This window comes from Xyrauchen texanus, chromosome 37, assembly GCF_025860055.1.
Source record: "Xyrauchen texanus isolate HMW12.3.18 chromosome 37, RBS_HiC_50CHRs, whole genome shotgun sequence".
Taxonomy (NCBI): domain Eukaryota; kingdom Metazoa; phylum Chordata; class Actinopteri; order Cypriniformes; family Catostomidae; genus Xyrauchen; species Xyrauchen texanus.
The window spans coordinates 20587585-20614243 of record NC_068312.1 but is presented as its reverse complement, the minus strand read 5'-3'; the positions used below and the strand labels follow the sequence as shown (position 1 = coordinate 20614243).

The 26659-nt window shown below is 41.8% G+C and overlaps 1 protein-coding gene across 2 annotated transcripts in view; it reads left to right on the top strand.

Annotated features, from left to right (window-relative positions):
• LOC127630454 (glutamate receptor ionotropic, delta-2-like) overlaps positions 1-26659 on the top strand; it is a 560225-nt gene that overhangs the window by 274159 nt on the left and 259407 nt on the right. For both annotated transcript variants that reach the window (XM_052107985.1, XM_052107986.1), the window contains exon 3: positions 18407-18691. In XM_052107985.1, coding sequence (XP_051963945.1) covers positions 18407-18691 — 285 coding nt within the window. The remainder of the gene's footprint in view (positions 1-18406; positions 18692-26659) is intronic.

The window sequence follows — 26659 nt, the reverse complement described above, 5'->3', positions numbered from 1 at the left end:
GGACAGACAAGGGTTTTGATAGAGGAAAGCAACAAGGGGAGTGGGAAGAAAGGGGCCGGAGTGACAAGAGAATAAATCAGTTCATCAAAGTTGATCTGATCACTCTTTACTTGTACACATCTACACGTGCATAATTTGATTTTTAAAGCAAGGCTACCATGACCTACCATGAGCTTTAAGAATGTTAAACAATAATTTACACATCACAATTCTTACAGAATGTTCATAGCCGAATTAGCAGTAACAAACTCCACTACACTTGATCCTGAACAGCAGTCCACTAATCCAGACATCCCAAGTCTCCCGGAAGTTCCGGGAGTCTCCCGCGTATTGATAGCGGCTCCCTGATGCCCGCAAATTAGTTAAAATCTCCCGGAATCAAGAGCGAGCGAGCAAGAGCGGTTAGACTGTGCTAGACTGTGCTTCAAACCGTGTAGCGCGCACGGCAAAGAGGGAGAGAGCGAGAGACCTTGCGTGTGTGTGCGTGTGTGCATCAAGAAGTGCATGTAAGACAGAGAGCATCCTGATTGGCCTGTTTCGGTAAGTCAACCAATCAATTGTCAGTGTGGGCGGGCTTTTATCTCTTCTCCCGAACCTAATTAATCAGTTCAGTGTATCTAGACACAGGAGCGCCATGGCAGAGGGAGAGTGCCCCAAAAAGCGAAAATATAAGACACATTTTACGCCAGACTACACAAAAGTGTACCCCTGTCTAATAAGAGTGAAACATAATGACAGTCTTGCACGCTGTACAGTTTGTAACAGTGACTTCAGCATTGCCCATGGCGGGTTAAATGATTGTAAAAGACATGTTGAGGTGAGTTAAACAAGTTTCATTTCATGTGCATATTATTCAGGCCGGCTAGTTACCTAGGCTACACGAAAACAATAAACTCCTTAGACCTGTTTAAAGTTGCAATGGAATATAAATAAAAGCAGTTTACATAAATAGTATAAGCAGTTTATATTAAAAGTAATCTACATAATTAACAAATAATTGCATAGGCCTTATGCTTTTATATCTTATATCTTTATATCTTACCTCCCTGAAATGACTTTTTGCAGGTTGGGATGCCTGCTAATCTAAAAAATTCACTGTATACTGTTGGTTAGTTTTTTTTACTAAAAATACAAGTTTGAATGTTGTGATTCATCTTGGAGCTGGATAGTTTGGTTCATGACTGAGAAATCTTAAAATAGTATCACTGAATGAAACAGACAATTATGTTATTTTAACCCTCTCTTTATTTTGCTCTTTATTCTGTGCTGAAATTTTTGATGTGCGCATCTCACACACATGTAAATCAATGGTCATCATTCGAAAGTGTGATCTGTGTGTGTATCCTGCGATTGGGATTCCTGTAAATGTAGGCCACCTCTGTGTGACATTTAAAAGTAAACACATGGCACATTTTCCTCTTTGATGTGGCCTTTATGTGGAGGAAAATCACTCTACATGAGTAAATGTTTTAATATAATATAAAATGCTAATAACACTATAAGCACTGCTAGGGCTGCTGGGGTTTCCTGTATGCCAGCAGAGTTATGCTGCAAACCTGCACTCTCAGCTCACATGCATTATCAGCCCATTGTGACTTTATGTGCACTCTGTGTCCAAGAACCAGAAATATACAATTGTGTCTGACTGCAGACCTAGGCTATCATCCAAGATGGCGGCGCGGTAGCACGCGGCCACTCCTGATCCACAATGGTGCTATTTTTGTTAAAAAAGCCCGACTTTTGCAACACATGGACATCGGAGCAACCAGTGTTCGTGTCTACCATCGCCAGACACTACTCAAATATAAGACTCATGTAAAAACCAAGCTGCATGATGACCTGCAGGAGGCGCTACGCGTACTCGGCTTGCTGCGGAGACCAGGCCTCCAGCCCTCGGCATCGCCTGATGCCGGTGGCCGGGAGAGGACGTCGTAGCGGTGTGCGAGAAAGCGAAGCGCGAAAGAGGGCGGGGTCCATGCTAGGCTAAAACAAACCCTAGCCGGCCAGCTCTCCCGTCTATCCTGCTCTCAAATGTTTGCTCCCTGGACAATAAACTGGACTATATCCGACTCCAGCAGGCTACGCAGCGTGAGTTTAGAGACTGCTGCGTCTTTGTTTTCACGGAGACGTGGCTCAGCGACAGAGTTCGGATGCCGCCATTCAGCTAGACGGGCTCGCCTCGTTTCGTGCCGACAGAAATACAGCTCTCTCGCGGTAAGACTCGCGGTGATGGCTTGTGTGTTTACATCAACACGGAATGGTGCAAGAACTCTATGCTAATCTCTAGTTACTGTTCATCGCTGTTGGAGCTTGTGACTGTTAGATGCAGACCTTTGTATCTACCACGGAATTCACCACTGTTTGCATAACCGAGTTTACATTCCCCAGCTTAACGCTACGGAAGCGCTCTGTGAACTGTATGGGGCTATGAGCTGAACTGCAGAACGCTCACCCCGACGGACTGTTTATTGTCGCCGGAGATTTCAACCATGCAAATCTCAAGACAGTGCTCCCTAAATTCCATCAGTATGTGGACTTTGCAACGAGAGGGCTGAACGTGCTTGATCTTGTTTACACAAACATCCCAGGCGCTGCATCGGGCGGAGCCCCGCCCCACCTCGGCTACTCAGACCACATCTCTGTTATGTTAATTCCAGCATACAGACTGCTCGTCAGACGCACAAAACCGCTTCAGAAGCAGGTGAAAACCTGGCCAGCAGGAGCCATCTCTGCTCTTCAGGACTGTTTTGAGTGTACTGACTGGCACATGTTCAGGGAGGCTGCAACATATGGCGTATTCTACCAACTTGGAGGAATACACAGCATCAGTGACCAGCTACATCAGCAAGTGCATTGATGATGTCACTTTCTCCAAGACCATCACCACACGCCCAACCAGAAGCCGTGGATGACTGCGGAGGTGCGACGCTGCTGAGGTCCCGAGACTCGCCTTCAGAGCAGGCGATAAGGCAGCCCTAAGAACAGCTAGGGCCAAACTGTCACGGGCAATCAGAGAGGCAAAGCGCCGACACGCCCAGAGAATCCACAGTCACTTCCAGGACAGCGGTGACACGCGCGCATGTGGCAGGGCATCCAGGCCATCACCAACTACAGGACAACATCAGTTGCCTGTGACAAAGATGCCTCCCTTCCAGATGCGCTGAACGACTTCTACGCCGGTTTGAAGTGCAGAACGACGTGATGGCGAGGAAGTCCACCCTCCTCCCAACGACCAGGTGCTCTGTCTTACCACGGCAGATGTGAGGAAAACTCTACGTAGAGTCAACCCACGGAAGGCTGCTGGACCAGACAACATTCCTGGCAGAGTGCTCAGAGGATGTGCAGACCAGCTAGCAGATGTTCTTACCAACATCTTCAACATCTCTCTGAGCAGCCACGTTGTTCCAACGTGCTTCAAGGCCACCACCATCATCCCCATGCCAAAGAAGTCTTCAGTGTCCTGCCTCAACGACTACCGTCCCGTCGCGATTTACACCCATCATCATGAAGTGCTTCGAGAGGCTCGCCATGAGGCAGATTAAGACCCAGCTGCCCCCTCACTAGACCCACTGCAGTTTGCGTGATCGCTCAAACCGCTCAACGGACGATGCCATCACCACAACCCTCCATCTGGCCCTCACCCACCTAGACAATAAGGACTCATACGTTCGAATGCTGTTCATAGATTTCAGCTCAGCATTCAACACAATCATTCCCCAGCACCTGTCTCTACTTTCTTCGAAGGCTGAGGAAAGCACATCTCCCAACCCCCATCCTCACTACATTCAATAGAGGGACTATTGAGAGCATCCTGAGCAGCTGCATCACTGCCTGGTTTGGGACTTGCACCGTTTCGGACCGCAAAGCCCTGCAGATGATAGTGAGGACAGCTGAGAAGATCATTGGGGTCTCTCTTCCTCCATCAAAGACATTTACAAAAACACTGTATCCACAAAGCAACCAGCATTGTGGACGACCCCACACACCCCTCACACAAACTCTTTACCCTCCTCCCGTCTGGCAAGAGGTACCGAAGCATTCGGGCCCTCACGGCCAGACTGTGTAACAGCTTCTTCCCCAAGCCATCAGACTTCTCAATACTCAGAGACTGGTTTGACACACACGTGTCCTGAGTTGCACTTTAATAACTGTCACTTTATAACTGTCTGCTACCTCAATAACTGCTATGTGCATAGAACACTATCTCATAGTATGTTATTTTACATTTTTAGAAACTGTCATCTTTTTGCACTACTGAGTACTGGTCGGCGCTGCACTGTCTATTGTCCTGTTCATTGTCAGTAATTTGTTGTACTGTCCTGTACTTTTTGCACATGTTTGCACGTGCACTTTATATAGGTATATATAGGTAGTTTATATAGGTATTTTATTTCGTTGTGTAGTCTCATGTGGTCCTATGTTGGTCCTTTGTTGTTTTTATGTAGCACCATGGTCCTGGAGGAACGTTGTCTCGTTTTGCTGTGTACTGTACTAACTGTATATGGTTGAAACGACAATAAAAACCACTTGACTTGACTTGACTTGAAACTGTGTTCTTGATTTAATTTGGTATGATATATAAAACACTCTTTCAGAGGTAGAGTGATAGAGTTTTGAAGCTACCTGCTGCGAGTAGCTCTCACCTTGTGGGGTTGCGAGCCGTGATTGAGAGTAATGGACTCATAGACTTGGATCAGATGGTGCTTTGATGAGTGATGTGGTGGACAGAGTGGGGATGTCATCTCCTGTTTCATGATGGCGATGGACACGCTGTAGAGGTTTCTGATTAATCAGCACTGAGCTCCAGGGATGGCAAGCTGCCAAGAGAGAAGATTCAACTCCACATTTTCAAAACACATTTTCAAAACAGTCTGCAAAGTGAAAATACTTGGCAAGAAAGCTGCTATTGAAACCTACTGGCAACAAGTTTAATTATGTACAGTTTTTTTGACCAGCAGAGGGGGCTGCTCGCTATAGCAGCTTTAAGTCATTCTTCTTCCTTTACTGATTACTTGTTCGTGCCAGTTTTGCCATTAAGAACTGGACCAGGGAGCAAGCGCAATTGAAAAGTATCATTCAAAAGAATTAAAAAAGAATCATATCAGCTTCGAAGTGAGGCACATACTAGCTATGTTATATAGAAGTTATATTGAAGTCAAAGTCTTTGGCACAATAAATGATCCTCCCACACTGAGATTCCATATCACCTGTTTGAACTGAATACCTAAGCAAGGTATAATGAAATGTACCAATCACCTCCATGAATTGTCTCAGAACTAATGAAAAGTAAAGAGAGGCATTAATGCTCTCCCATCTTGTTGACCCATCTTGAGCAACAATATTTTTCACTTATGTTTTTTTCTGATTAGGTTTTCCAGCTGTTCATAACAATTAAATAATAAATGAAAGAAACGTTTTTTCCTCAAATTTCACTGACCACAAAACAAATATCACCATCTACTTTTTGTCAAAGACAATGCTGTTTTGAATAAAAATACTGATCATATTTGTATTTATTAATTTATTTCATCTCATTTCTTGTGGCTTATCTATTGCTAACAACTTAAAACACATATTATATATATTATATTTTATTGTTTTATGTTTGTACACAAAATGTATGATTTAAAGCAAAAATATGGCTTTTTTTCATATATTACCGTAAAATTTCATCATGTCATCTTCCCATTTGACAAATCTCAAAGGAGCAGAGATTTGCATATTTTAATTACATAAAAACATTAGGTACAAAGAAACGTAATCCCACGTTTCTTTGCTTTCTTTGTTTTATATAACACTTTCAATCACCACAGAGGGGCTTTGTTCAGACGCTAGCCCTTAGAGGAGATAAGAGCAGGTAAGGAAAGGATAGAGAGAGAGCTGAAGAAGATGAATGAAGGAGTTAGATAAAAGAGGAGGAGGGGGCGGCGGAGGAGGAGAGGGAGGATGGATGCCGAGGAGATTTCTAATGAGTCACAGGTTGATTCCATCCACATTAGAATGTGGAGATTCACTTGTGATGAATGACTCAATTCTAGCTGCTTCAATTAGGGAGGAAACTTTGCAGATAAGGCTGGTGATACTGGAGAACACACACAGGTGCATGCAGAGCAGACAAATAAACATTCACAAGTTTGAATACAAGTGCATCCTTGCAGTATGATGCAAAAAGCAGCATGGCCTCTGTTAGTGTTTGGGAAGCTACAGTACTTTGAAACATCAAGCTACAAGCTACTCATAATTTTAAGTAGTTAAACTACAGTTTAGCTCTCCATTTAATATACATAACATTTAATAACATTTTTAAGGGTTGTGGTAAAATACCCACCCCACTCTCTCGTCATTGTAACCCCACCTCTGAGGGTCACTCTTTAGCCAAGCTCACAAAGGGAGTGAGCAGGAAAGAAGAGTCACAATTTAATAAGCCTAATTTGGGTAGCAGATCCACTCTCCCAGAACCCAGGCATGTCGCAGCAGGTGCTGCGGCCAACTGGCTAGGAAGCTGGGCCACAATTCCCTTCAAACTCCACTGCTTCTGGGTAGACAGGCTGCAACAGAAGCCACCGCCCCTCGCGCCTAGGCCCTAGGACTAAGTGGCCTACTCCCCGACCTACACAAAGCTCCTGTCTCACCACGAGACTGGCAGATATCCCCATTATTTTGGACACTTTCCCCCTTGAACATTTTATTCCCTCTTTTGGACATTTCATGTTGATAATTATTTTAAATAAATGCTTCTCTGAGGCCTAATGACACACCCACTGTGTCTGTCTCTTGCTCACCCCACCACAGAGAGAAATTCCATTAGAATGAATTGCACCCTATATAAGCGGCAGTTATTTAGCTCCCATTTTTTTTAAAGGAACTATGCCGATCAGACAATGGTGCTGTGCTGAGCGCAATATGCTTTTGCAATTCTAATCTCGCAAACTGATTCTGAGAGCAGTATATCTGTTAATATGCCAAAAGTGCTCTTGACTACACAGAGCATCTGAATACATATCCCAGAATATAACGCTCTTGATTTGATGAATTACTGCTGATATGATAAATCAAAAATGCACACAAACATCATTCATTTTAGCTCCTGGTTTTATCTGGCAATTTTTTTTTAATGAAGCGCAATCTATAATAAGCCTAATTTACATACAAATGAGGCATGTTTGCATGGAGAGGAACAACAACTAAATACTCTAAACGCAGCTTCATATAAGCGCTGGTTGCACCTGCTTAAACTAAACTGTGGTGGTTAGTAAATGAGGCACAGATTGTTTTCTGAAATACCATGCACAAATGTGCTGCAACTGTTTAGTGAATTCGCCCCCCAATATTTAATTTACCCACACTACAAGCTACTTATGAAAATAAGCTAACTACATTAAAGATACTTAAGGGGGGTGTATCTTTATATACTCTATTCCAGTGGTTCTCAACCACAGAAAACTTTTAAGGTGGCCATGAGATAATCTAAAACTATATAAAAAATAGGTTATTAAAATAATCAAACTTGTTTAAGATGCCCAAGAGAGCTAAAAATGAAGATGTAGGCCTACAACATATACAGTAATAGTTCCTAAAACTGTTATTGTCATAAAAAGAATCGTGATTAAGTACTATGTTTTTTTGGAAATGGGGGCTTTCAAATAATTTCTGGGACAATAGGGGTCCTGACAAATAGTCAAAAAGTTTGATGATTTAATTCTGTTCAATTAAAATGTACAGTTTAATCAGAGCTATATTTTCTGGCACAATAAAATTGTGCAGGGGCTTGAATCAGTGAATCATTGTTTTGAATCAGTTCTTTTACATCCATCTGATCGAAGTGTGCTTGATTTGTGTCTAAGCTTTCTGGCTATAAGGCTGTTTCTGCAAGGAATGCCACTTTTAAATGGCAATGTTATATTTGGTCATACTTAAGCATTACAATAAATTGCTTGTTCTTGTAACTACACGTTTTGTCAACTTTGCATTATAACAGAAATCGGGTCTCTGGTGTCTCTTCTAACAGATGGGTTTAGCTCACCTATGCCTAGTTTAAGAGAAAACATAGTGAGACTATTTTGTAATGCACATTTGGCTGAAGAATAGTTGCTGTAGCTACCATGTTTTTGCCTTGTTGATCGCTGTTGATTTGTTTAGTTGGTTACTCCCCTACACTGCACTCTGTTTATCCACAGGTATTTTGGGAGTTCAGAGTTGTTTTCTCCAGCTCTGTTCTCACTCTCTATGTCTCCCTCATTCACTCTTTCTTTGGCTGTGGCCTCTTTTCTCATGCATCTCTCTTTTAAGTGTGCAGCACCAGGTGTCCCTGCAGCTCTGCATTGGTTATTATCCTCTTGTATTCAGCCAGTTGGCGTGCTAGCCCACAGATGCATCTTCATTTCTCAGACATGCATACTGAAACAGATCCCTCCAATGCCGCAAGACCGTCCTTTTATCAAACACTTACAACATGACATTTGGAGACTCTCCCATCTGGGACTGTTTGACTCATTTTCCCTCATTGCATGGCACATTTTACCACAGCTCCCGCGGAGCATGCTGGCAAACATCTGCTGTGTAGGAAGGGTACTTAGGTGGTAGTAAAGACATGATTGGCATTTTTTTCTGTTTTCTTTGAGTGGAGAAATATGGTTGAACACATGTAACTCAACTCCGAGTTAAAAATAAATTGACCTTAATTTACCTATTAAATCTACTGATAGAGTTGAGCAGACTCTGCTTAGACTATGAAAATATGTGGAGCGTTGTGGAGGTGTATATACAATGTACTATGTATGAATTTAACATACACTGTACAATTTAGGCTACGAATATTACAAAAATTGTTATTCACATAAATTACAATATAACTATTAACATACAAAGTTCAGGTGTGTAGTGAAAAAAAACATGGTTAGCTATTAGGACTGCTATTTAGTATGTAAACTACACTCTGGTAGAAGCAGTTTTTCAGTCTGTTATTCTCTGCCATTATGGAGCAAAATCTAATTTCTGAATGCATGGGGCAGAACAATTTATGGCCAGAGTGATTAGGATCCTGAATGATCAATTGGGCTTTGTTTTGAAAGCAGATAATGAGAATATCTACAAGTTGCAGCAGATCACATTCTATGACTCTCTGAGCTGAAGAAATAACACATTGTTAATATTTTTATACTGTATGGTGTGATGGTGCTGTACCACATAGTGATGCCGCCAGTGTGAAAACTTTCTATGAAGCTGCAGCAGCCTCAAGTTTTTTGAGGAGATGCTTCTTCGTGCTCCATTTTTTAGGCACCACAGAAAGTGTAGCTGTTGTTTTCAGATTGTTACAGCATTGCAGAACTAGGACAGAGGAGATCTCATAACGAGATACCAACATAAATTGTATATGTGCAAAATAGAGTACAAAAACTTTAATGAACAACACATTTTAAATAAACATTTTGTTACTTAAATTAGATGTGTTTCATTGTTGCCTCAGATTGATTGCTGTTAGGGGCCATTCACACCAAATTCGTTCTTGCACTAAAAAAAGGTAAACGTAGTGCCACTGACGCAGGTGTCTGGAGATACGTTTTTAACAGTTGCAGTTCTTTTTAACTTGTTTTGAAAAATTAAGGACTTCTAGATGTGGCACAGTGGTCTGTTATATCCATCTAGCATGTTTTGACGAGGAGGGAGGGCATTTCCTTGCCGTGATTGTGCACTGCCGGCACTGAATCAGCTGATCAGCGGGAGAGCGATATAAAGGGGAGCCGGAGATGCCCATCCTTTAACTGTTAAACGCGTTTACATAAGAAAACAAATGAAAAAAAAAAATCTATTTTCACATTACAAACAGCGATACACCTCAGATTGTTGGTAAAAGTAGCTTTTTAATGTAATACATAACTATTTTGAAAACAGCTGAACAACTGTCATGCTAATGAAAAATTGAGTGTAGCATGTCATATTACATTACAAAGGTTTTACCTTTCTTGAATCACCACAAAGGATGTTAAGTGTAAATTATTGTGTAGTAAATTCTTCTAAAGTGTGCTGGAATCTTTTAGATGTGCAACATAATTGATTCCACTACAAAGGAGATATCACTAACAATTGCTTAGTTCTTTCCAGAATGGTTTCACACTCTCTGGGTAATTAGAGAATAATGTCTGGCACTTCTACCTCTAATTAAACAACTGATAAGAATCTAATTTCCAAAAGAAGCAATTGAAAACATTACAATAAAGGCTAAAGACAAATCTGCAGATATCTAATATCTGTTTGCCCTGGGCTAGCTGTGTGCTGAAATCGAAAATTCCTTTCGCCGATAAGAGTGAAACAACTTGCAATGGTAAAGCCAGGTTTGAGAGAGGTGGATGAGTTGTGTATCTTCATCATAAAAATGACAACAGCAAAAGCCTCCACTATGAAAAGAAAAAAGCTCAGTGCACTCCTGGGACAAATTTATCTGGAGTGCTCAACAGTGTTTGGTTTTCAAGGGAGAGTGGGTTCTTTGCAGTTGTGAGTGGTGATATGGAATACTAAGGACTCCTGAAATAGATGGCTGTGTGAGAGGCAGAGCAGTGACACTCACTCCTGCTCCTGGAGAGCCTCTGTCCTTCAGAGTTTACCTCCAACTCTAATCAAACACACCTGAATCAATTAATCAAGGCCTTTTGGCTTTCTTTGAGAGTAGGGTTGGAGCTACACTCTGCAAGAAAGTGGTTTTCCAGGAGCAGGAGTGAGTGACACTAAAAGACACACTTCTCAACATTTGACAGATTATTATTATTATTATAATTAATCTTTAGCTTTATCTCTCTTCATTTTGCAGGTGTTTAAATATGAAAAAGTATTTTTTTTTTTTAAATAGAAGTGAACAAATACATCCACAGTTTTGGGCAAGAGAGGAGTTGAGCATTTTGGAAGGAAGAAAAAGTGTGAACATGACAGCAGCACTTGTAAATCACAGTAGGTTTTGCTCATGTTGATCTATCAGGAGCCATTGGCGATTTCTGCAGAAACACTCTGTATTCAGATGGGATTTGTGTGTTGCACTCTGGACTTGCTTTGGGTTGGGGGCTCAGGACAAACAAATTATTATATTGGTCACATTTTTGTTCTGAATTGGTTGAACTGATTTTATTTGCAGTTTGAATCAAACTTGTGAGTTATCAATCTGATTTAAAGGGATGGTTCACCCGAAAATGTAAATTTGGTTATAATTTGCTGTTTGACATTCTTATGTGGAACACAACAGGAAAATATTTCTGAATACTCCAATTTTTATTTAAATACATTGGCAGTTGATAGTGAGTCACTTTAAAGCTTAAAGGTGCTGTAAGCGATATTTGATGTACTAACTTCCTCGAAAATGAGCATTTTGATTAGCCACACCTCCTTTTTCCAAAACCCCACACACCAAAGATACCAAATGAGCTTTGAGACAGACAATGAGGAGAAGCTGTTGTCATAAAGAACAGCAGCAAAATATCACCCTCAACTGACAACTGTTATGAACAACATGGCATAAAAATGGCATAACGCCTCAATAATTAGCTGCAAATACTGTACTAATAGAACATGCTAAATGATTTACAAGCATCAGAGAAGGTGGCCCACAGACACATTTTGTTTGCTGTTTAAAGAGTCTAGGGCTGTCCAAGAAACTGATGAGAAATCTTACAACACTCGTTTTAAAAAAAAATTCCATACCTCTCCATGAATAAATTGCTTTCAGCACCTTTAAAAAGGACCCAAATGTAACAAAGTAGTTTATGCGACTCGTGTCATATTGCAAGTCTTCTGAAGGCATATGATAGGTTTTGGTGAGAAACAACCTCAAATTTAAGTAATGATAGAAACTTGTTAAAAAAACATGCCAAAATAATTTTATATCCAAAAGAACATGAAAATTAGAATTGTATAGAGACACAAAGTTTAGATATTTTAAGTGGTTTTGCAAGGCAATTTTTTATGTTTGTCCATCAGCTGTTTGATGGGTACTTTTGGAGCAAACTGTAGTGTGGGTGTCAACTGAAAGATCTGAACTCTATTAGTCACAGGTGTATGTAGAAAAGTGTTACAAGAAACAATGTGCCACTGATTTAGCACAAACACAATTAGTGTTGGAGTAACACAATTAACTGGAACAATTTATACCAATTTACACTAATTATAACAAATACCCTAGTTTAATAACCTTAATCAAAAACAAAGCAGCACTATTTAAGTACATTATTTTTTAACTAAGAGAGAGATTGGTGTCTCCGTTTTTCTCCATCGCCGGAGAAAACTTGAAGCATGTATTTAGAGCTTGAAGTGCTTGCCAAAGTGGAGTACAGCAATCAGAAAGGGATCTGCTCAGATCTACATCTGCTCAGATTCTTATCAGATTATTTGCAAAATAGCTTTCCGGGGAGGAGCGTCCAAAGCGAGCTGTAAAGGGAGTTGTTTTCAGCTGTACAGCTTGTAATACTGTAAAGAGGTATGCATCTTTTATAAAATGAACCCCCCCAACCCAAACACCAAATCAAAACTTAACCATGAATGGAGTAAAATCGTAAAATGCAACCTCCAAATTACTCTCGTCACTGATTATGTGAACACAGTTAGTCTGATAGGAGCTGTTGTCTGTGAGTTGATATAATGTAGCCTATCCTAGGATCTCGGAAACATTATGCCGACTTCCCATGTGATCATGTTGCATTACAAATGTGAATATTTTTTTAAATGTAGATGAGGCCATGGAATCATATCAAATTAAATACATGTCTACATTATAAGACTTTCCCTAACATAATATAGCAAGACCTAAGACAAATGTGGATCACAGACAGGATCATAGCACTAATTCACAGAAGTGCTTTTAATAAGTAAGGATTATCCAGCCTTTCCATTTTCAGTCAGTCCAATCAGTAAAGGTGTCTGCAAACGTTCTACCTCATTATATAAGATCTTGTTAACTCAAGCTCAGCTTATTCAGCTTAAAAAAACTTGTGCATTTAATCTATTAAGTTACATGCTTTGAGGTAAACTTCATAATTCGATATTACTTGGGATCAGATGTCAAGGTTTTGTTATGGGTTATTGTTAGGCTGATTGGTAGTTCATTTATTGTTACTGAATTTAAATTAGCTGTATTTAAAGAGTTTTGAATTAGGTGAAAAGAAAAAGATTAGCTGTTAATTATGCCAAACCTGAGAGGGTTTGGGTTGAACCACTGATTGCTAGCATGCTTCTGACATTTAGCATAAAAGCCAATAACTGTCACTCAAAGGTTGCTAGCATTTGTGTCAATGATTGCAGAAAAATTAAGGAGCTTTTTGCAGAGCAAAAGTGCTCAAACATAAAAAAAAATATAACACAAGGATCTCTTTGAAACCAATTTTGCTCATCGTCAAATCTTCAAAACAAATGCTGAATGTTTGATCCAAAAACAATATCCTGTGCACGTTTACAATGTTCACTCAAATCAGTAGAGTTACTTCCATATAAAGCAGCATAAAAAGGCCTAGTTTGCTCATCCACATTGTAAGGTATGGCGGAGGATCAGTGGCCTTAACAGATTCACGAACAAACAAGAACTTACTGTTAAAAACTCCCCTAATTACTGAAATAGCGCCAACCAGTCTCCACAAGCACAATAAATGTATTGACAAAGAGACAATGAACTATTGACAGAGAACCGCATGTGACATCCGCATGCTCACCACGTGCTTATCGTGTGGACAGGAAGGGGGAAACTTTGAACGTAACAATGTGTGTGTGTGTGTTTTTCAGTTAAACACAGAACTGCATATTGCTAATGAAATACGTGTAATCCCTGTATGTTGTGTATTTCTGAGGTATATCAAACTCGTTAGAACTGTTTCGTTGTGTGTTTTAAACTCTGAGGCCTCATATTTAATAGCCTCAGTGTATATTCCCTTTTAAGTGTACTAAACACACGTTTCTTGGTATCAAATTAAACCTTACGATTTGTCCTAGTTGAATATAAATATAAGATTACCTTAGAATGGTGTTCTGCTAGGTATTACCATCTTTTGAGTTATTCAAACCAAAGCCAGACCCGGTCATAAGAAACATGCAAATGAGCCGTGACGGAACAAAGGAATCATTCTCCTGCCCAAAGAAAGGGGACTTTTACGACCCCCAAAGGAATGCTCAGACTGCTGAAGCTCACTGCTTTCTTACTGAGAAGGAGAAATGACACCTTTTAATCCTATATATGCTATATATATATAATCCATGTGATAAAAATATTGACATGTATCTAATGTGCCATCTCACAATTTCCCTTAAATGTTGCTTGATCTATGTTTCTTGCAAACTCTAATGGGTTAATGTTACAGACTTTGCATACTATGGTTAACCAAAATCATATGTGTGGCATATTTGGTCTCTATAACTTGGTATTTTGAAGATTGAAATGACTGTGTACATGATATGTCGATAACAACAACATATTAGTATTACAAGTATATTTCCTATTTTCTTTCTTGCACATGCAATGAGAAATGTGAGAACAAAGAGCAATAAACCAAATTCCCGCCTGGAACCCAAACCCTTCTCATTGGTCGAGCCAATGAGAGGTGGGACATGTTTTCTAAGGGTATAAAACTACTGCGCCCACTTCCTTCCTCTTCTCTTATCTCTTCGCTCTCTTAGCCCTCTCTTAGCTCTCTTGCTCTTGCTTCCTGCCTCTCCTGTTTTCTGGTCCTCTGAGCCTTGTGCTCTCTCAATCTTTGCTGAATGATGCTGAACTAGAGGCCCCAAGGACTCCCAAGCGTGCGCCAGGCTACGGCCTTGTCTCTGACTCCCACTGGTTCTCTCTCTCATCAAGACAACATCATCAAAGATCAACTCAAGCCATCAACAAATTGCATCAGGACAGTTTAATTCAAATGGGACATGCAAGTATCAAACTTAGTCTCATTATTTGATACATTAAGTATCCTTAACCCCTTTCTAAAAAGGGCGTGTCAGAACTAATATGATGGTTTGCTCAGGCTGTTGATCTGCTGAACTTCAAACAATGCTATAACTTCTTGCCTTCCTGTATTCTGCTTCAGCCCTCTTTCCCTTGGTAAACTGTATGCATGTATGTATCTGTATGTTGGAGTAGTTTAAATGTTTAGTCTAGTTAATAAAGTCTTGTTCATGTCACATGTAAAGTTGTCTGTGTCTCAAGCTCATATCTAAAGTCACTAATCATAGATTTTGACTACTTGCTCTTAATACGTAGTAAGAAAGACATTTCCCTGCCCCGGAAATGTACATTTCTATTAATTAATTAATTAATTAATTAATAACCAATATTGAGTGTTCACGGGATGAACCGAGTATTTGGTTGTAATGTTAATGTAGCTACATCAAGTTAACCCGACTAACTGATCCAAATATTCATGATTGATTATAACAAGTTATGATTGATTATTAATATTTCATAGAGCTGATTCGCTACAACATGCCTGCATTTCATCTCACAGTTTGCTTTTCAGCACTACTGTTTGAGTCTTCCATTCCTCTCGTTCTGCCCCTACTTGACACTACCTTGTCTGGGGTTTAGCAAAGATGAGGACCCAAACGCAGAGTTAAAAACCAAAAATATTTTATTTACAAACTCAATCTCCCACAATGGGGAAAACAACAAAAACTACCTGTAAAGGGATTTAGGAGAAAGGAGGAGGCGAGAACCGGCTTGACAATATAAATAATAGTTTTAATGATAAACTTAAACAAAAGACACAAACACACACATGACGGACATGTTCGTAAACGATCTCTCTCTCCCGCACGCACCATCCTCCGCAGTCGGCCTTTATCCCTCTCGGAGGCTTGATTAGCCTAATAAGGGACCGGGTGTGTAGAGTCACCACACGGCCTCGCCCTCTGCCCTGCCACACTACCCCATAGGGGAAAAAGGAATCCAGGCTGGGGCAGAGGTGAAACAGGGAACAGGACCAACTGGACCGAACTGGAACCAGGATGGTGATCAGTACCGACAAGAACACTGGGAGACGCAAACAGGACCGACAAGATAACAAGACGAACTGGCACTGGACAGCACACATAAGGAATCTAAAATCAAGAGGGTTAATAGTGCAGGTGTTACTAATGACATAATAATAAGCAAACATGTAGGCGGTGTGTGACGTAAGACAGAGAAGCATGCTGCGATATAGAAAAAATAAAAGCTGCGTGTTGTCACAAGAAGGCAAAACATCTGAATGGCATGAGCACACACTGCCAATACAATTAGGTGATATACACTCATGCCAATCGACAAACAAGATGAGACAAGACACATGTGTGAGAGTTCGGCCACATACACACATCTGTCACCTTTCCGAAGTGACCGAATCGCAGCACAACAAGACAGCTTGCGGCGCGAGGCACAAAGCAAGCACAACACACATCCGCGGTCGCGAGAGACAGACACAAAGACCGACATAAATTATTGGCGCGAATGCATCCCAAGATGACACAAGTGCGATGCACCCACGTCAATAACAGACAAAGAGTATGAATGTCTGGGTCCCAAAACAGACCGAAATCAAACTAGACAGGAAGTAAGGACCCAGACACCACACTCCAGACATGAAACACTGACAGGGAATATAACAGGAACCGTGCGCTCACACAAAGACAGACATGGGCAAATAATGCCATGATCCTGTCAGACCAAAACACAGACTGACAGAGTGACAGGAATGTGACAAACCTGCTGTGGTGATTTATAAATCCTTGCTGCAAATCTATCAAATCAGTCAAGCACTAAAGCTTTTATCCTGTGAAAAATGGAGAAGCCTATCAGAGCTTTAAAAAAAAAGCATCAATGCCCTCTAATGATGAGCAGGCACTGTTTATGAAAGCAGTATGTATGAATTGATTTTTTATACACTTAAAAGCAAAAACTGTACATTTATACTGTAGAACTATGATCTCCTATGTTTTTCCATAAACACTGCATGTAGGTCTTTTCTGATGTAACTAAAATGCAACTAATATATATACATAGATACAAATAGCTTTCTATGACTTTTTTATTTCAAAGGTTGTACGTCTAGTCAAACTCTGCAATCAATTTTTGTTACAAATTCATCTCACTTAGTAGAAGCTAGTAAAAAAAACATTTTTCACAAGGACTGGAAATTTTAACAATGCCATTAAAGTTCATTCTAAAAGTACTTCTAGTTAACCAATTTACAATTTTTACTGTAGTATTTTTGCATTGTTTTCCATTTGAAATTTCTGACATTTATGAAGACCACGGTGTTTACATATAATAATAAATAATGCATAATACATTTCAGTTATTAATTAAAGAATATTTTTTTGTACTTTAATACAACACAATTTTGGTACTATAATGGGTCACCACTGCATCCTGAAGCAAGCTCAATTCACAACCACTGCTGTCGACTATATAGTTTGAATTTGTAAGGCTATTCAATGCCTTTAAGAGACAGTATTCAAATGGGATAGTCTCTAAAGGTTCTGAATTGTTAATGAACCTTGAAGTGAAGAAGAAATAACCATATTTGCACTGTTCCACATTTGTAATTAAGGCCATGGAGAAGACATATTGATCACCACCAGCTTTGGCTACCAGCCTCTGTTTACACTCATGGATTTGGTGATACAGGCTGAAGTTTAAGTTGGCAATCAACATGGTTACTTTGAACAAAAGGGAACTTAATTTATTCTCAGGTTGTCATTGAAATCATCATCTATCACCAGAACTAAAGAACATTTCTTGTTTTATTGTCAAACTGTTGTTTTGTCAAATACACACACACACACACACACACACACACACAACATCCTGGCATATGATTGTGGTATTAATGTGATAGTTCACCTAGAAATTAAGAGTCTGTCATTAATTAGTCACCTTCTTGTCAATCCAAGTTTTCTGATTTTCCTTCTTTCATGAAACACAACGTTTTGAAAAGATTTCACATTGCTCTTTAATACAATTAAGGTGAATGTGCACCAAGGTCTGTCAAGCAAAAAAACAAAAAAAAAAACACCACAAAAGCATGATAAACGTTGACACTATTCCAAGTTTTCTGTAGACATACGATAGCTTTACATGAGGAACAGGCTGATGTTATTCCCTGATAGCCTAATCCTATTTGACAGCCATGGTCAACATTCAATTTCATCGTATGGAAAAGAGCAGCTTGGACATTCTTCCATAAATAGCTAATATTGTGCTCAATGGAATAAATCATATAGGTTTCAAAGACATGAGTGAGAGTAAATAATGACAGAATTTTCATTTTTGAGTGAACAGTTCCTTTAAGAGTGCTACTTATTCTGTTTGCAAGAGATCTTAAAAACTGTAGCTATAGTTATTGAATGGAAGATTAAGTCAGTCAATCTCATTATAACCACTCCCCATCCCCCTTCTCTTTCTCACCTACAGCTTGTGAGTTGATGAACAGAGGAATCCTAGCCCTGGTCAGCTCCACTGGCTGTATGTCCGCAGGCTCGCTGCAGTCTTTGGCTGATGCCATGCACATCCCTCACCTCTTCATCCAGAGGGCACCTGGGGGCACTCCTCGCTGTAGCTGCCCACCCACCAGTCACTCTCAGCCAGATGACTACACACTTTTTGTGCGACCACCCGTCTACCTAAATGATGTCATTTTCCATGTGGTGATGGAGTACACATGGCAGAAGTTCATTATCTTCTATGACACAGCCTATGGTGAGTATTTCGATTTACAGATGACATTATGTGGTGCTACACTTTCAGAGTGTATCCAATCAGTGACCACGCATTAATAGCCCCTCATTACCACCACAGGGGGTGGGGGGAATTATACAGCATTATTACCTCCATTGCTCATTATGTGTTTAAGGCAATTTTTCTGTGTGTGTTAAGAGAAAGAGAGTGGCCTGTGAGTAAGGGAAATAGGGAGGGAGGGATTATGGTGCTCTGTTTTATAAAGTGAGTTGTCTACAGAGGCAGCATTTTAAGGCATCAAAGGCAGGGCAAGGGCTGTTCCAAATGTTTGGAACTTGAAGGGATAGTTCACCTAAAAATTTAAATCCTGTAGATATTCACAACTCATGCTTTTCCAACCAAACACAAAATAATATTTTAGCCACAGTTCACTTTCATTTTATGGGAAAAATATGCAATGAAAGTGGATCATAACTAAGGCTAACATTCTTTGAATCATGTCCTTTTATTTTCCACGGAAGGGAGAATGTCAAATGGGTTTGACACAATGTGAGGGTGAGTAAATGTTGACGGGAGTGAACAATACCTTTAAGTTGCAAAAATTTTGGAAAAGCCCTTGCCCTGCTGCCTCCTAAGATCTTGTTTTCACCAAATAATAAAAAATACAAAAATCTAAGATGGCAGATAAGGTGAGAGATGCTGATAAAAATATATTGATATTTCATGCAATGCTTGTAGAATTGTTCAATGTAGTTGTTTTAACCAATATTTGTCTGTAATATGCACCGTTAGCTTTGTCACCTTTTAGAGTATCATGAAACCCCCTAGTTCAGCACCAATTAATCACACCTTACACCCTGTCTACACCAGACGGGAATGCTGCGTCGTGTCAAAAGGGATAAAACCCCATTATAATTAATGATGCTGTCTACACTGGAAGCACTCATTGTGGCGCGTCCATCCCGGCAACAATAAACAGGTGTCACGTTCCATTTTGCGCTTCATCCGCTGGCTGTACTACACAAATTAGAACGTCCATGTCAATGTGTCCAGTTTTTCTAAAATAAAGGCACATAGCTTAATGCATGTTAACTTGACTCTAGTGTGATAAAATTGTCTGTGTAAAGTTTTTGAAGTATTTCAACTCCATTGGCAGAACAACATAAACCGATTAACCATGTAGAAGTAAATCCTATAAACTTTTGCACAATGTAAAGGATGTAAAAAGAGAGCTGACATGACTTGAGTGTTTAGTTTTAATTATTGTCTTCTGTTTTTGAACAAGCCTTCTTGTTATCCTGTCTATGATCAGACACATGTAGAACAAGCAATGCAATCAGTTCTGTGTCTAACAGCCTCCCCTCATAAACAAAATGTTTTGAGTGCAGTTAGCAGAAATGCAGCCAAGAATCACTTGTGGCTCTCCGGTTATGGACATTGGTCCATTCTGATGAGTAATTTCGATCTCATCAAGGTGTTAGTGTAAAAGTTTGCTCGCAGGTCTGTTCTTTGAGTACTGTTGAAGTCTCGTGCCTGCCCCAAACAGCTGTTATGTCCATGAGTTTCAGTTCTCTCCTGTAATGTGAGCTCAAGCATGAGGCAGCGCAATGATTGGATGGAAGCGTTCCTTCTTATGAATATTGTTACACTTACCATAACGGTTAGGATGCTGCCTCAGAAGGCAGCTACCTATGTAGGGAGTGAGGAAGCTCACTAGGTTTTGTAGCTGAGCTTAGGTATGAAAGTGATAGAAAAGATAAATAAATACTATGACAGGAAAAACTCCTTTGTGCTTGTGTGAAAAGAGCTTAATGGATATAACCAAAATGATAAAAAAAAAAAAAAAAAGAATCTGTATTTGTGAGTAGGTCAAAGAGAAAGGTGAGGTGAGAGACAGAGAGAGAAACAAAGAAAGAGAGAACAAGTGAGATGGAGAAATCGAGTGTAGTTGTGTGTGAAAAGAACATAGTTGTCATAGTTGATGGTCCCACTTGAGGGCATGCTCTGCTGTTGCAGGTTAACGTCCATATGAATAAGTACCTGTCCCCAAAGAAAAACGGATGTGGTGTCGACCATGTCCTAGATGCCACTGCAGCTATATAATAATGAAGCCTTAGAGATCCTTACCAAATCTCTTGCCTTAAGCTTGGAGAGGGCTTGACCACTGACTCAGAAGATAGATTTCTTGGACACTTGATGAGCTGCCCTCTGAGCAAGAGGTCTTTCAGAGAGAGAGAAAAAAAGTATTCCTAAATTGAATTGGCTTTTTAAGGTGGCTTACTGGATAATAGAGAGTTCATTTTTTAAATGATTTTGGTTTTCTCGGTGTTCCCATTTGTGAGGTCTTGTGGTACTGGCAGAGGCCTCAAAACAAGCTCCTAACAGTCCGAGGGTTCCCCCCCTCTGTGTTTAATATCTTCTGCCATAGCGGATTATTCTACAATCTGGTCCTTGATATGGATTGGTCAATACAGAATTCCAGCCGTGCTAAAATACACAGTATAGTAAACTATATACAAAATATCCTGTTCACTAACATAGCTGCTGCCTAAATCACTATGATGCACCCATAAAGGTCAACTATTAATCTATTAGCCAAACTAACAATCAAAAAGGGACTATATCTTCTAGCACAGTGGTTCTCTACTGATTGGTCACAGGTTTTTTCCTTGCTTTCTGAAAATTCAAGTCAAATTAGGTAGATGCCAACATGGACAGGTTACATGACATGTATAGGATTAAAATCCTGCCAAATGTATTGCGGTCATGGATCCAAATATAATATGTGTGAATCAAAATGATAAGTGTTAATCAAAAAATAAGCGCAGATAAAAAATAATAAGCACAAAATTAAATAAAAAGTGCAGATAAAAATAATCACCACAGATGAAAAAATAACAAACATGAATATGCTGCAAAAAAACCGACAAAAAAATTAAAGCAGTCATCAGAATTGCAAACAAAATCGTGTTTTCCTTGTTTATATTACTGTTTTTGTGCTCTCCGACTCTTTTGCTAATATTACAATTTTCTTGTATGCTTATGCTGTATTTGTTTTTTTTCCTTTTATTTCCAAGTTCTGTGCTTGATTTTCCAAAACTAGTGAGTAGAGTTTCATGTAAATCAGGGGGCGTTTTGCATCCCTATTGGTCCACTAGGCGGCTGTGTGTCAGATGGTAGAGCGGGTCGGCTACCAATCGCAGGGTTGGTGTTTCGAATCCTGGCCCACACGGCTCCACATGCCGAAGTGTCCTTGGGCAAGACACTGAACCCCGAGTTGCTCCCAATGGCAGGCTAGCGCCTTGCATGGTGTGTGAATGTGAGTGTGGATGGGTGATTGGGACACAGTGTAAAGCGCTTTGGTAACCTCTAAGGTTAATAAAAAAGCGCTATATAAGTGCAGACCATTTACCACTAGTTCAACAACTCTAGCCAATCATTCGAAGAGGTGAGGTGACATCACTCCAATGCAATTCAGACGGCTTATGCTCAATATTATATTATTTGTGGTTGATAGATACACTGCTTGTGCATATTCTTTGCCAGCTCTAGGAAACAATGTGTTGTCCGAGTAGTCCATTATCATAGTTCGTTAACACACGTATCTAGTCAGCTGAATTTAATTAGCAGAGTTTTAGTTGAGGCATTATTTAAGACTTCCTTGTTTGTAGTGTATTGGCTGCATGTCTAAAAAAAAAAAAACAAGACTGGGTTGGTGTGGATGTTTGATGCTTGTTTTTACTAGCTGTACCAATGTAGTCGTGAGTTCAGAACCCAACTTGATCCACTTTTCCATTAAATAAACTCCAGATCCCAACACCAAGGCCTATTACAATACTGATGAATATAGAAATGCTAACATATAACTGGAATTTAATTTTAAATTTTTTTATATTTCAAAAATGTAAAAGGTGAGCATTATTTCTGACTACATGCGCACTTTGGAGTTAGTTGTATGCCTGTAAATAATTTGCTTCAAATGTTACTGAAGTTGTATACGCTATGTTATGGGAATGTTTGTAAATGTTTTGGATCTGTCTGCTCCAATGTAGCTATATCTTTAGAGATGGTCCCTAAATTTGCAACTATTTGTGATTAAAGAGCATTCAACGTCAAGCAAACTTTATTGCAATAGTCAAGTCAAGTCAAGTCAAGTGGTTTTTATTGTCGTTTCAACCATATACAGTTAGTACAGTACACAGCAAAACGAGACAACGTTCCTCCAGGACCATGGTGCTACATAAAAACAACAAAGGACCAACATAGGACCACATGAGACTACACAACGAAATAAAATACCTATATAAACTACCTATATATACCTATATAAAGTGCACGTGCAAACATGTGCAAAAAGTACAGGACAGTACAACAAATTACTGACAATGAACAGGACAATAGACAGTGCAGCGCCGACCAGTACTCAGTAGTGCAAAAAGATGACAGTTTCTAAAATGTAAAATAACATACTATGAGATAGTGTTCTATGCACATAGCAGTTATTGAGGTAGCAGACAGTTATAAAGTGACAGTTATTAAAGTGCAACTCAGGACACGTGTGTGTCAAACCAGTCTCTGAGTATTGAGAAGTCTGATGGCTTGGGGAAGAAGTTGTTACACAGTCTGGCCGTGAGGGCCCGAATGCTTCGGTACCTCTTGCCAGACGGGAGGAGGGTAAAGAGTTTGTGTGAGGGGTGTGTGGGGTCGCCCACAATGCTGGTTGCTTTATGGATACAGTGTTTTTTGTAAATGTCTTTGATGGAGGGAAGAGAGACCCCAATGATCTTCTCAGCTGTCCTCACTATCCTCTGCAGGGCTTTGCGGTCCGAAACGGTGCAAGTCCCAAACCAGGCAGTGATGCAGCTGCTCAGGATGCTCTCAATAGTCCCTCTATAGAATGTAGTGAGGATGGGGGTTGGGAGATGTGCTTTCCTCAGCCTTCGAAGAAAGTAGAGACGCTGCTGGGCTTTCTTGGTGATAGAGCTGGTGTTGAGGGACCAGGTGAGGTTCTCCGCCAGGTGAACACCAAGAAAGTAAATATTTATTGTGGTGGGGGTGCTTGGTCACTTGTTTCTGATTTTGCTGCAGTATCATGAAAAACTAAACTACATGTAGCCATGCCAACGATGTCAATGTAGAATCAGTACATAACGGCCCATTCAGCAACATGGAAAAGTGGATCAAGTTGGGTTCTGAACTCATGACTACATTGGTACAGCTAGTAAAATCATGCATCAAACATCCACACCAACCCAGACTTGTTGTTTTTTTTTTAGACATGCAGCCAATACCCTACAAACAAGGAAGTCATACTAGACTCTGCTAACTAAATTCAGCCGACTCGATACATGTGTTAACGGAGTGTGTTAACACATTGTTCTCTTACGAGAGGTTCTCTCGTATTGCATAAGCTAGCTTACGCTACGGGAAAGATTCATCTTTTCTGAGATATTGAAGCCAAAAAATTATCCTTAATTTTGTATCCATTGTCAACGCAGTGCAGCAGCTGCATACCTTGAGCGGGCTAGCTAGCGAGCTCATTGGTTGCTCTGCGGCAACTGCTGCAGCCTATAGACGAAATTGAGTGAACTCGCGTCCAATGACAGGCGCCCGTGCCGTCACTGTATCAAAGCCCGCCGTCACTGTATCAAAGCCCTCTGCGCTCTCTGCCTGGGACTGGAACATGCAGAGCTCGCCCTCGCTGACGGCGGATGCGACCTCTGCGAGGAGCTTCCGATGTCGACCCTGCGGGCTCGACTCGAAGCACTCAAAACCGAGCCGCCACGCCGCTTTACGCTTCGCCACGCAGACAGAAGCGCCGCCCCAAAGGCTGCCGGAACCGGTGTTAGAAGCGACTACCTCGCCGGAGCCTCTCCTCGAGCCTCGCTCACCCTCCCCCCCCTGGACACGCAGTTGCCGCCGAGCGACCGCGATTGTTGCCATCTCGGATGACGAGGCGGAGGATAAGGGCTGCTGTTCCATCATGGCTTCGACAGCGAGGAGTGGTCAGGCTCCCAAGCCTCCTCCTTGGCCCAGGAATCCAGCAGGACCCGCGCCGAGTCGAGGAAGAACTAACGCCTCCTCACACAGGCCGCCGACTCGGGCTCGAGTGGTCACCGCCCTCTGAGCAGGCTCCCAACAGACTCGACGGCTGCTTTCTTCAGAGCCGCCGACGGCGCCGCGAGTCCGGCCGCCCCTTCCTGCCGGAACTCCACGCCGAGCTCTCTAAATCGTGGAACGCCACTCTCGGCCAGGAACCGATCCCATGTCTCCACCTCTCTCGCTCGTGGACGGCGCCACCGAGAGGGGCTACTCTTCCATCCCCCGGTCCAGGATTCGGTAGCAGCACACCTTTGCCCGCCCGCCGAGATGGCGGTCTAAGCCAGTGCTCCCGCCTAAGGCCTGCAGAACTACTTCCGCCTGTGTTGGCCGCGCCTATGCCGCTGCCGCCAAGCCGCATCTGCTCTGCATTCCATGGCCGCTTTACAGATCCTCCAAGCGGACCTTCTTCAAGAGTGGGATGAGAAAGGCAGGCACACAGAGGCTGTTTCAGATCTAAGGAGCCGATGGATCTCGCCTTCAAGGCCACCAAAGCTGCAGCTCAAGCCCTAGGGAAGTGCATGGCCACGCTGACTGTGACCGAGAGACACCTATGGCTAACGCTAGCCGACATGGGAGAAGCTGAACGCCTCCACGCTCCTCAACGCCGCTCTCTCCGTCCGGTCTCTTCGGTTCACGTGTGAGTGGCATTGTTGACCATTTCTCAGAAGTCCAGAAAGCCACCCAAGCCATGAATCTCTTCCTGCCTCGTCGCGCTAGCTCCTCTGCAGGCCGCCCACGTGACCAGCCTCCTGCATGAGCCTCTTCACAGCGCCCAGCTCAGCAAAGCCAGACTTCTCAGCGTCGACAGGGCGGCCGCCCTAGAACGCGTTCAGACAGCCGCCCCAGACCGCCGCCCCCCCGCGGGCCTCGGCCTAAGATTGCGCTGAAACCTGAGCAACCAAAGTCCTCCTAGCTTTGTTGAGGAAACGACGGCTCAGTCCCGCCGCGGCCGGACCACCGTCAAAGCTTCGCCCCCTGTCAGTCCCCTTCTCTCAGGCTACTGCAGTGGTGGATTCAGCAGCCAACAAGCCGGTGATACTACCCGCTTGCCTGCACTCAAATGCGGTTTTCACGGCGACCCAAAGAAATCTTGTAAAAAGCAAACATGCCTTATGTGTAGAAAATGTGCCCACAATCCAGTGTTCACCCCTACACACAAGCATTACACTTCCCGTGTCCTTATCAGAGCCCACTCACATAAAGCGGGCACAGCCAGCTCGAGTGTAGAGTCAATAAACGCCTCACCTAATCCGCACGCGCTCCATTCTCTGCCCGCTCTGTCACACGGCCAGCAAACACCTCTCTGTATGTAAGTCCCATGCCCGTGACTATGCTCACGCATCACTTCACAGATGTGACTCTTTCCCCATTCACCTCAATCGGAAGTCACTCACAGAACAGCCTGTCCCTGCTGTCTGCGAGCAGTCATGCATAAGCACAGTAAGCACGCCACACATTCTGTTCAGCTCGCTGTGTAGCGGCAATCAGGGCTGACTTGGCCATTCACCCTCTAGCGCTACGCTTCAAAGCGTGGAAAGCTATCCCAGGGATATCCAAATGGGTGTTAAGCACAATAAAACAGGGCTATTTGCTACAGTTCGATCGCCGCCTCCCCGCTTCAGAGCTGCTCGAACTACTGTGAACACGGAAGCAGCCTGCATGCTTCGCTCAGAAATAGCAAACCTTCTGTGCAAAAGGGCCATAGAGAGAGTGCCACCTTCTCTGAGCGAAGTCGGGTTTTACAGCCGCTATTTTCTTGTCCCCAAGAAAGACGGCGGCCTCAGACCAATATTAGATCTCAGGGTTTTGAACAAGGTGCTCGCAAAAAGACCGCTCAAAATGCTTACAATCAGGAAACTCCTCGCAAGATGTGCGCCAGGGGACTGG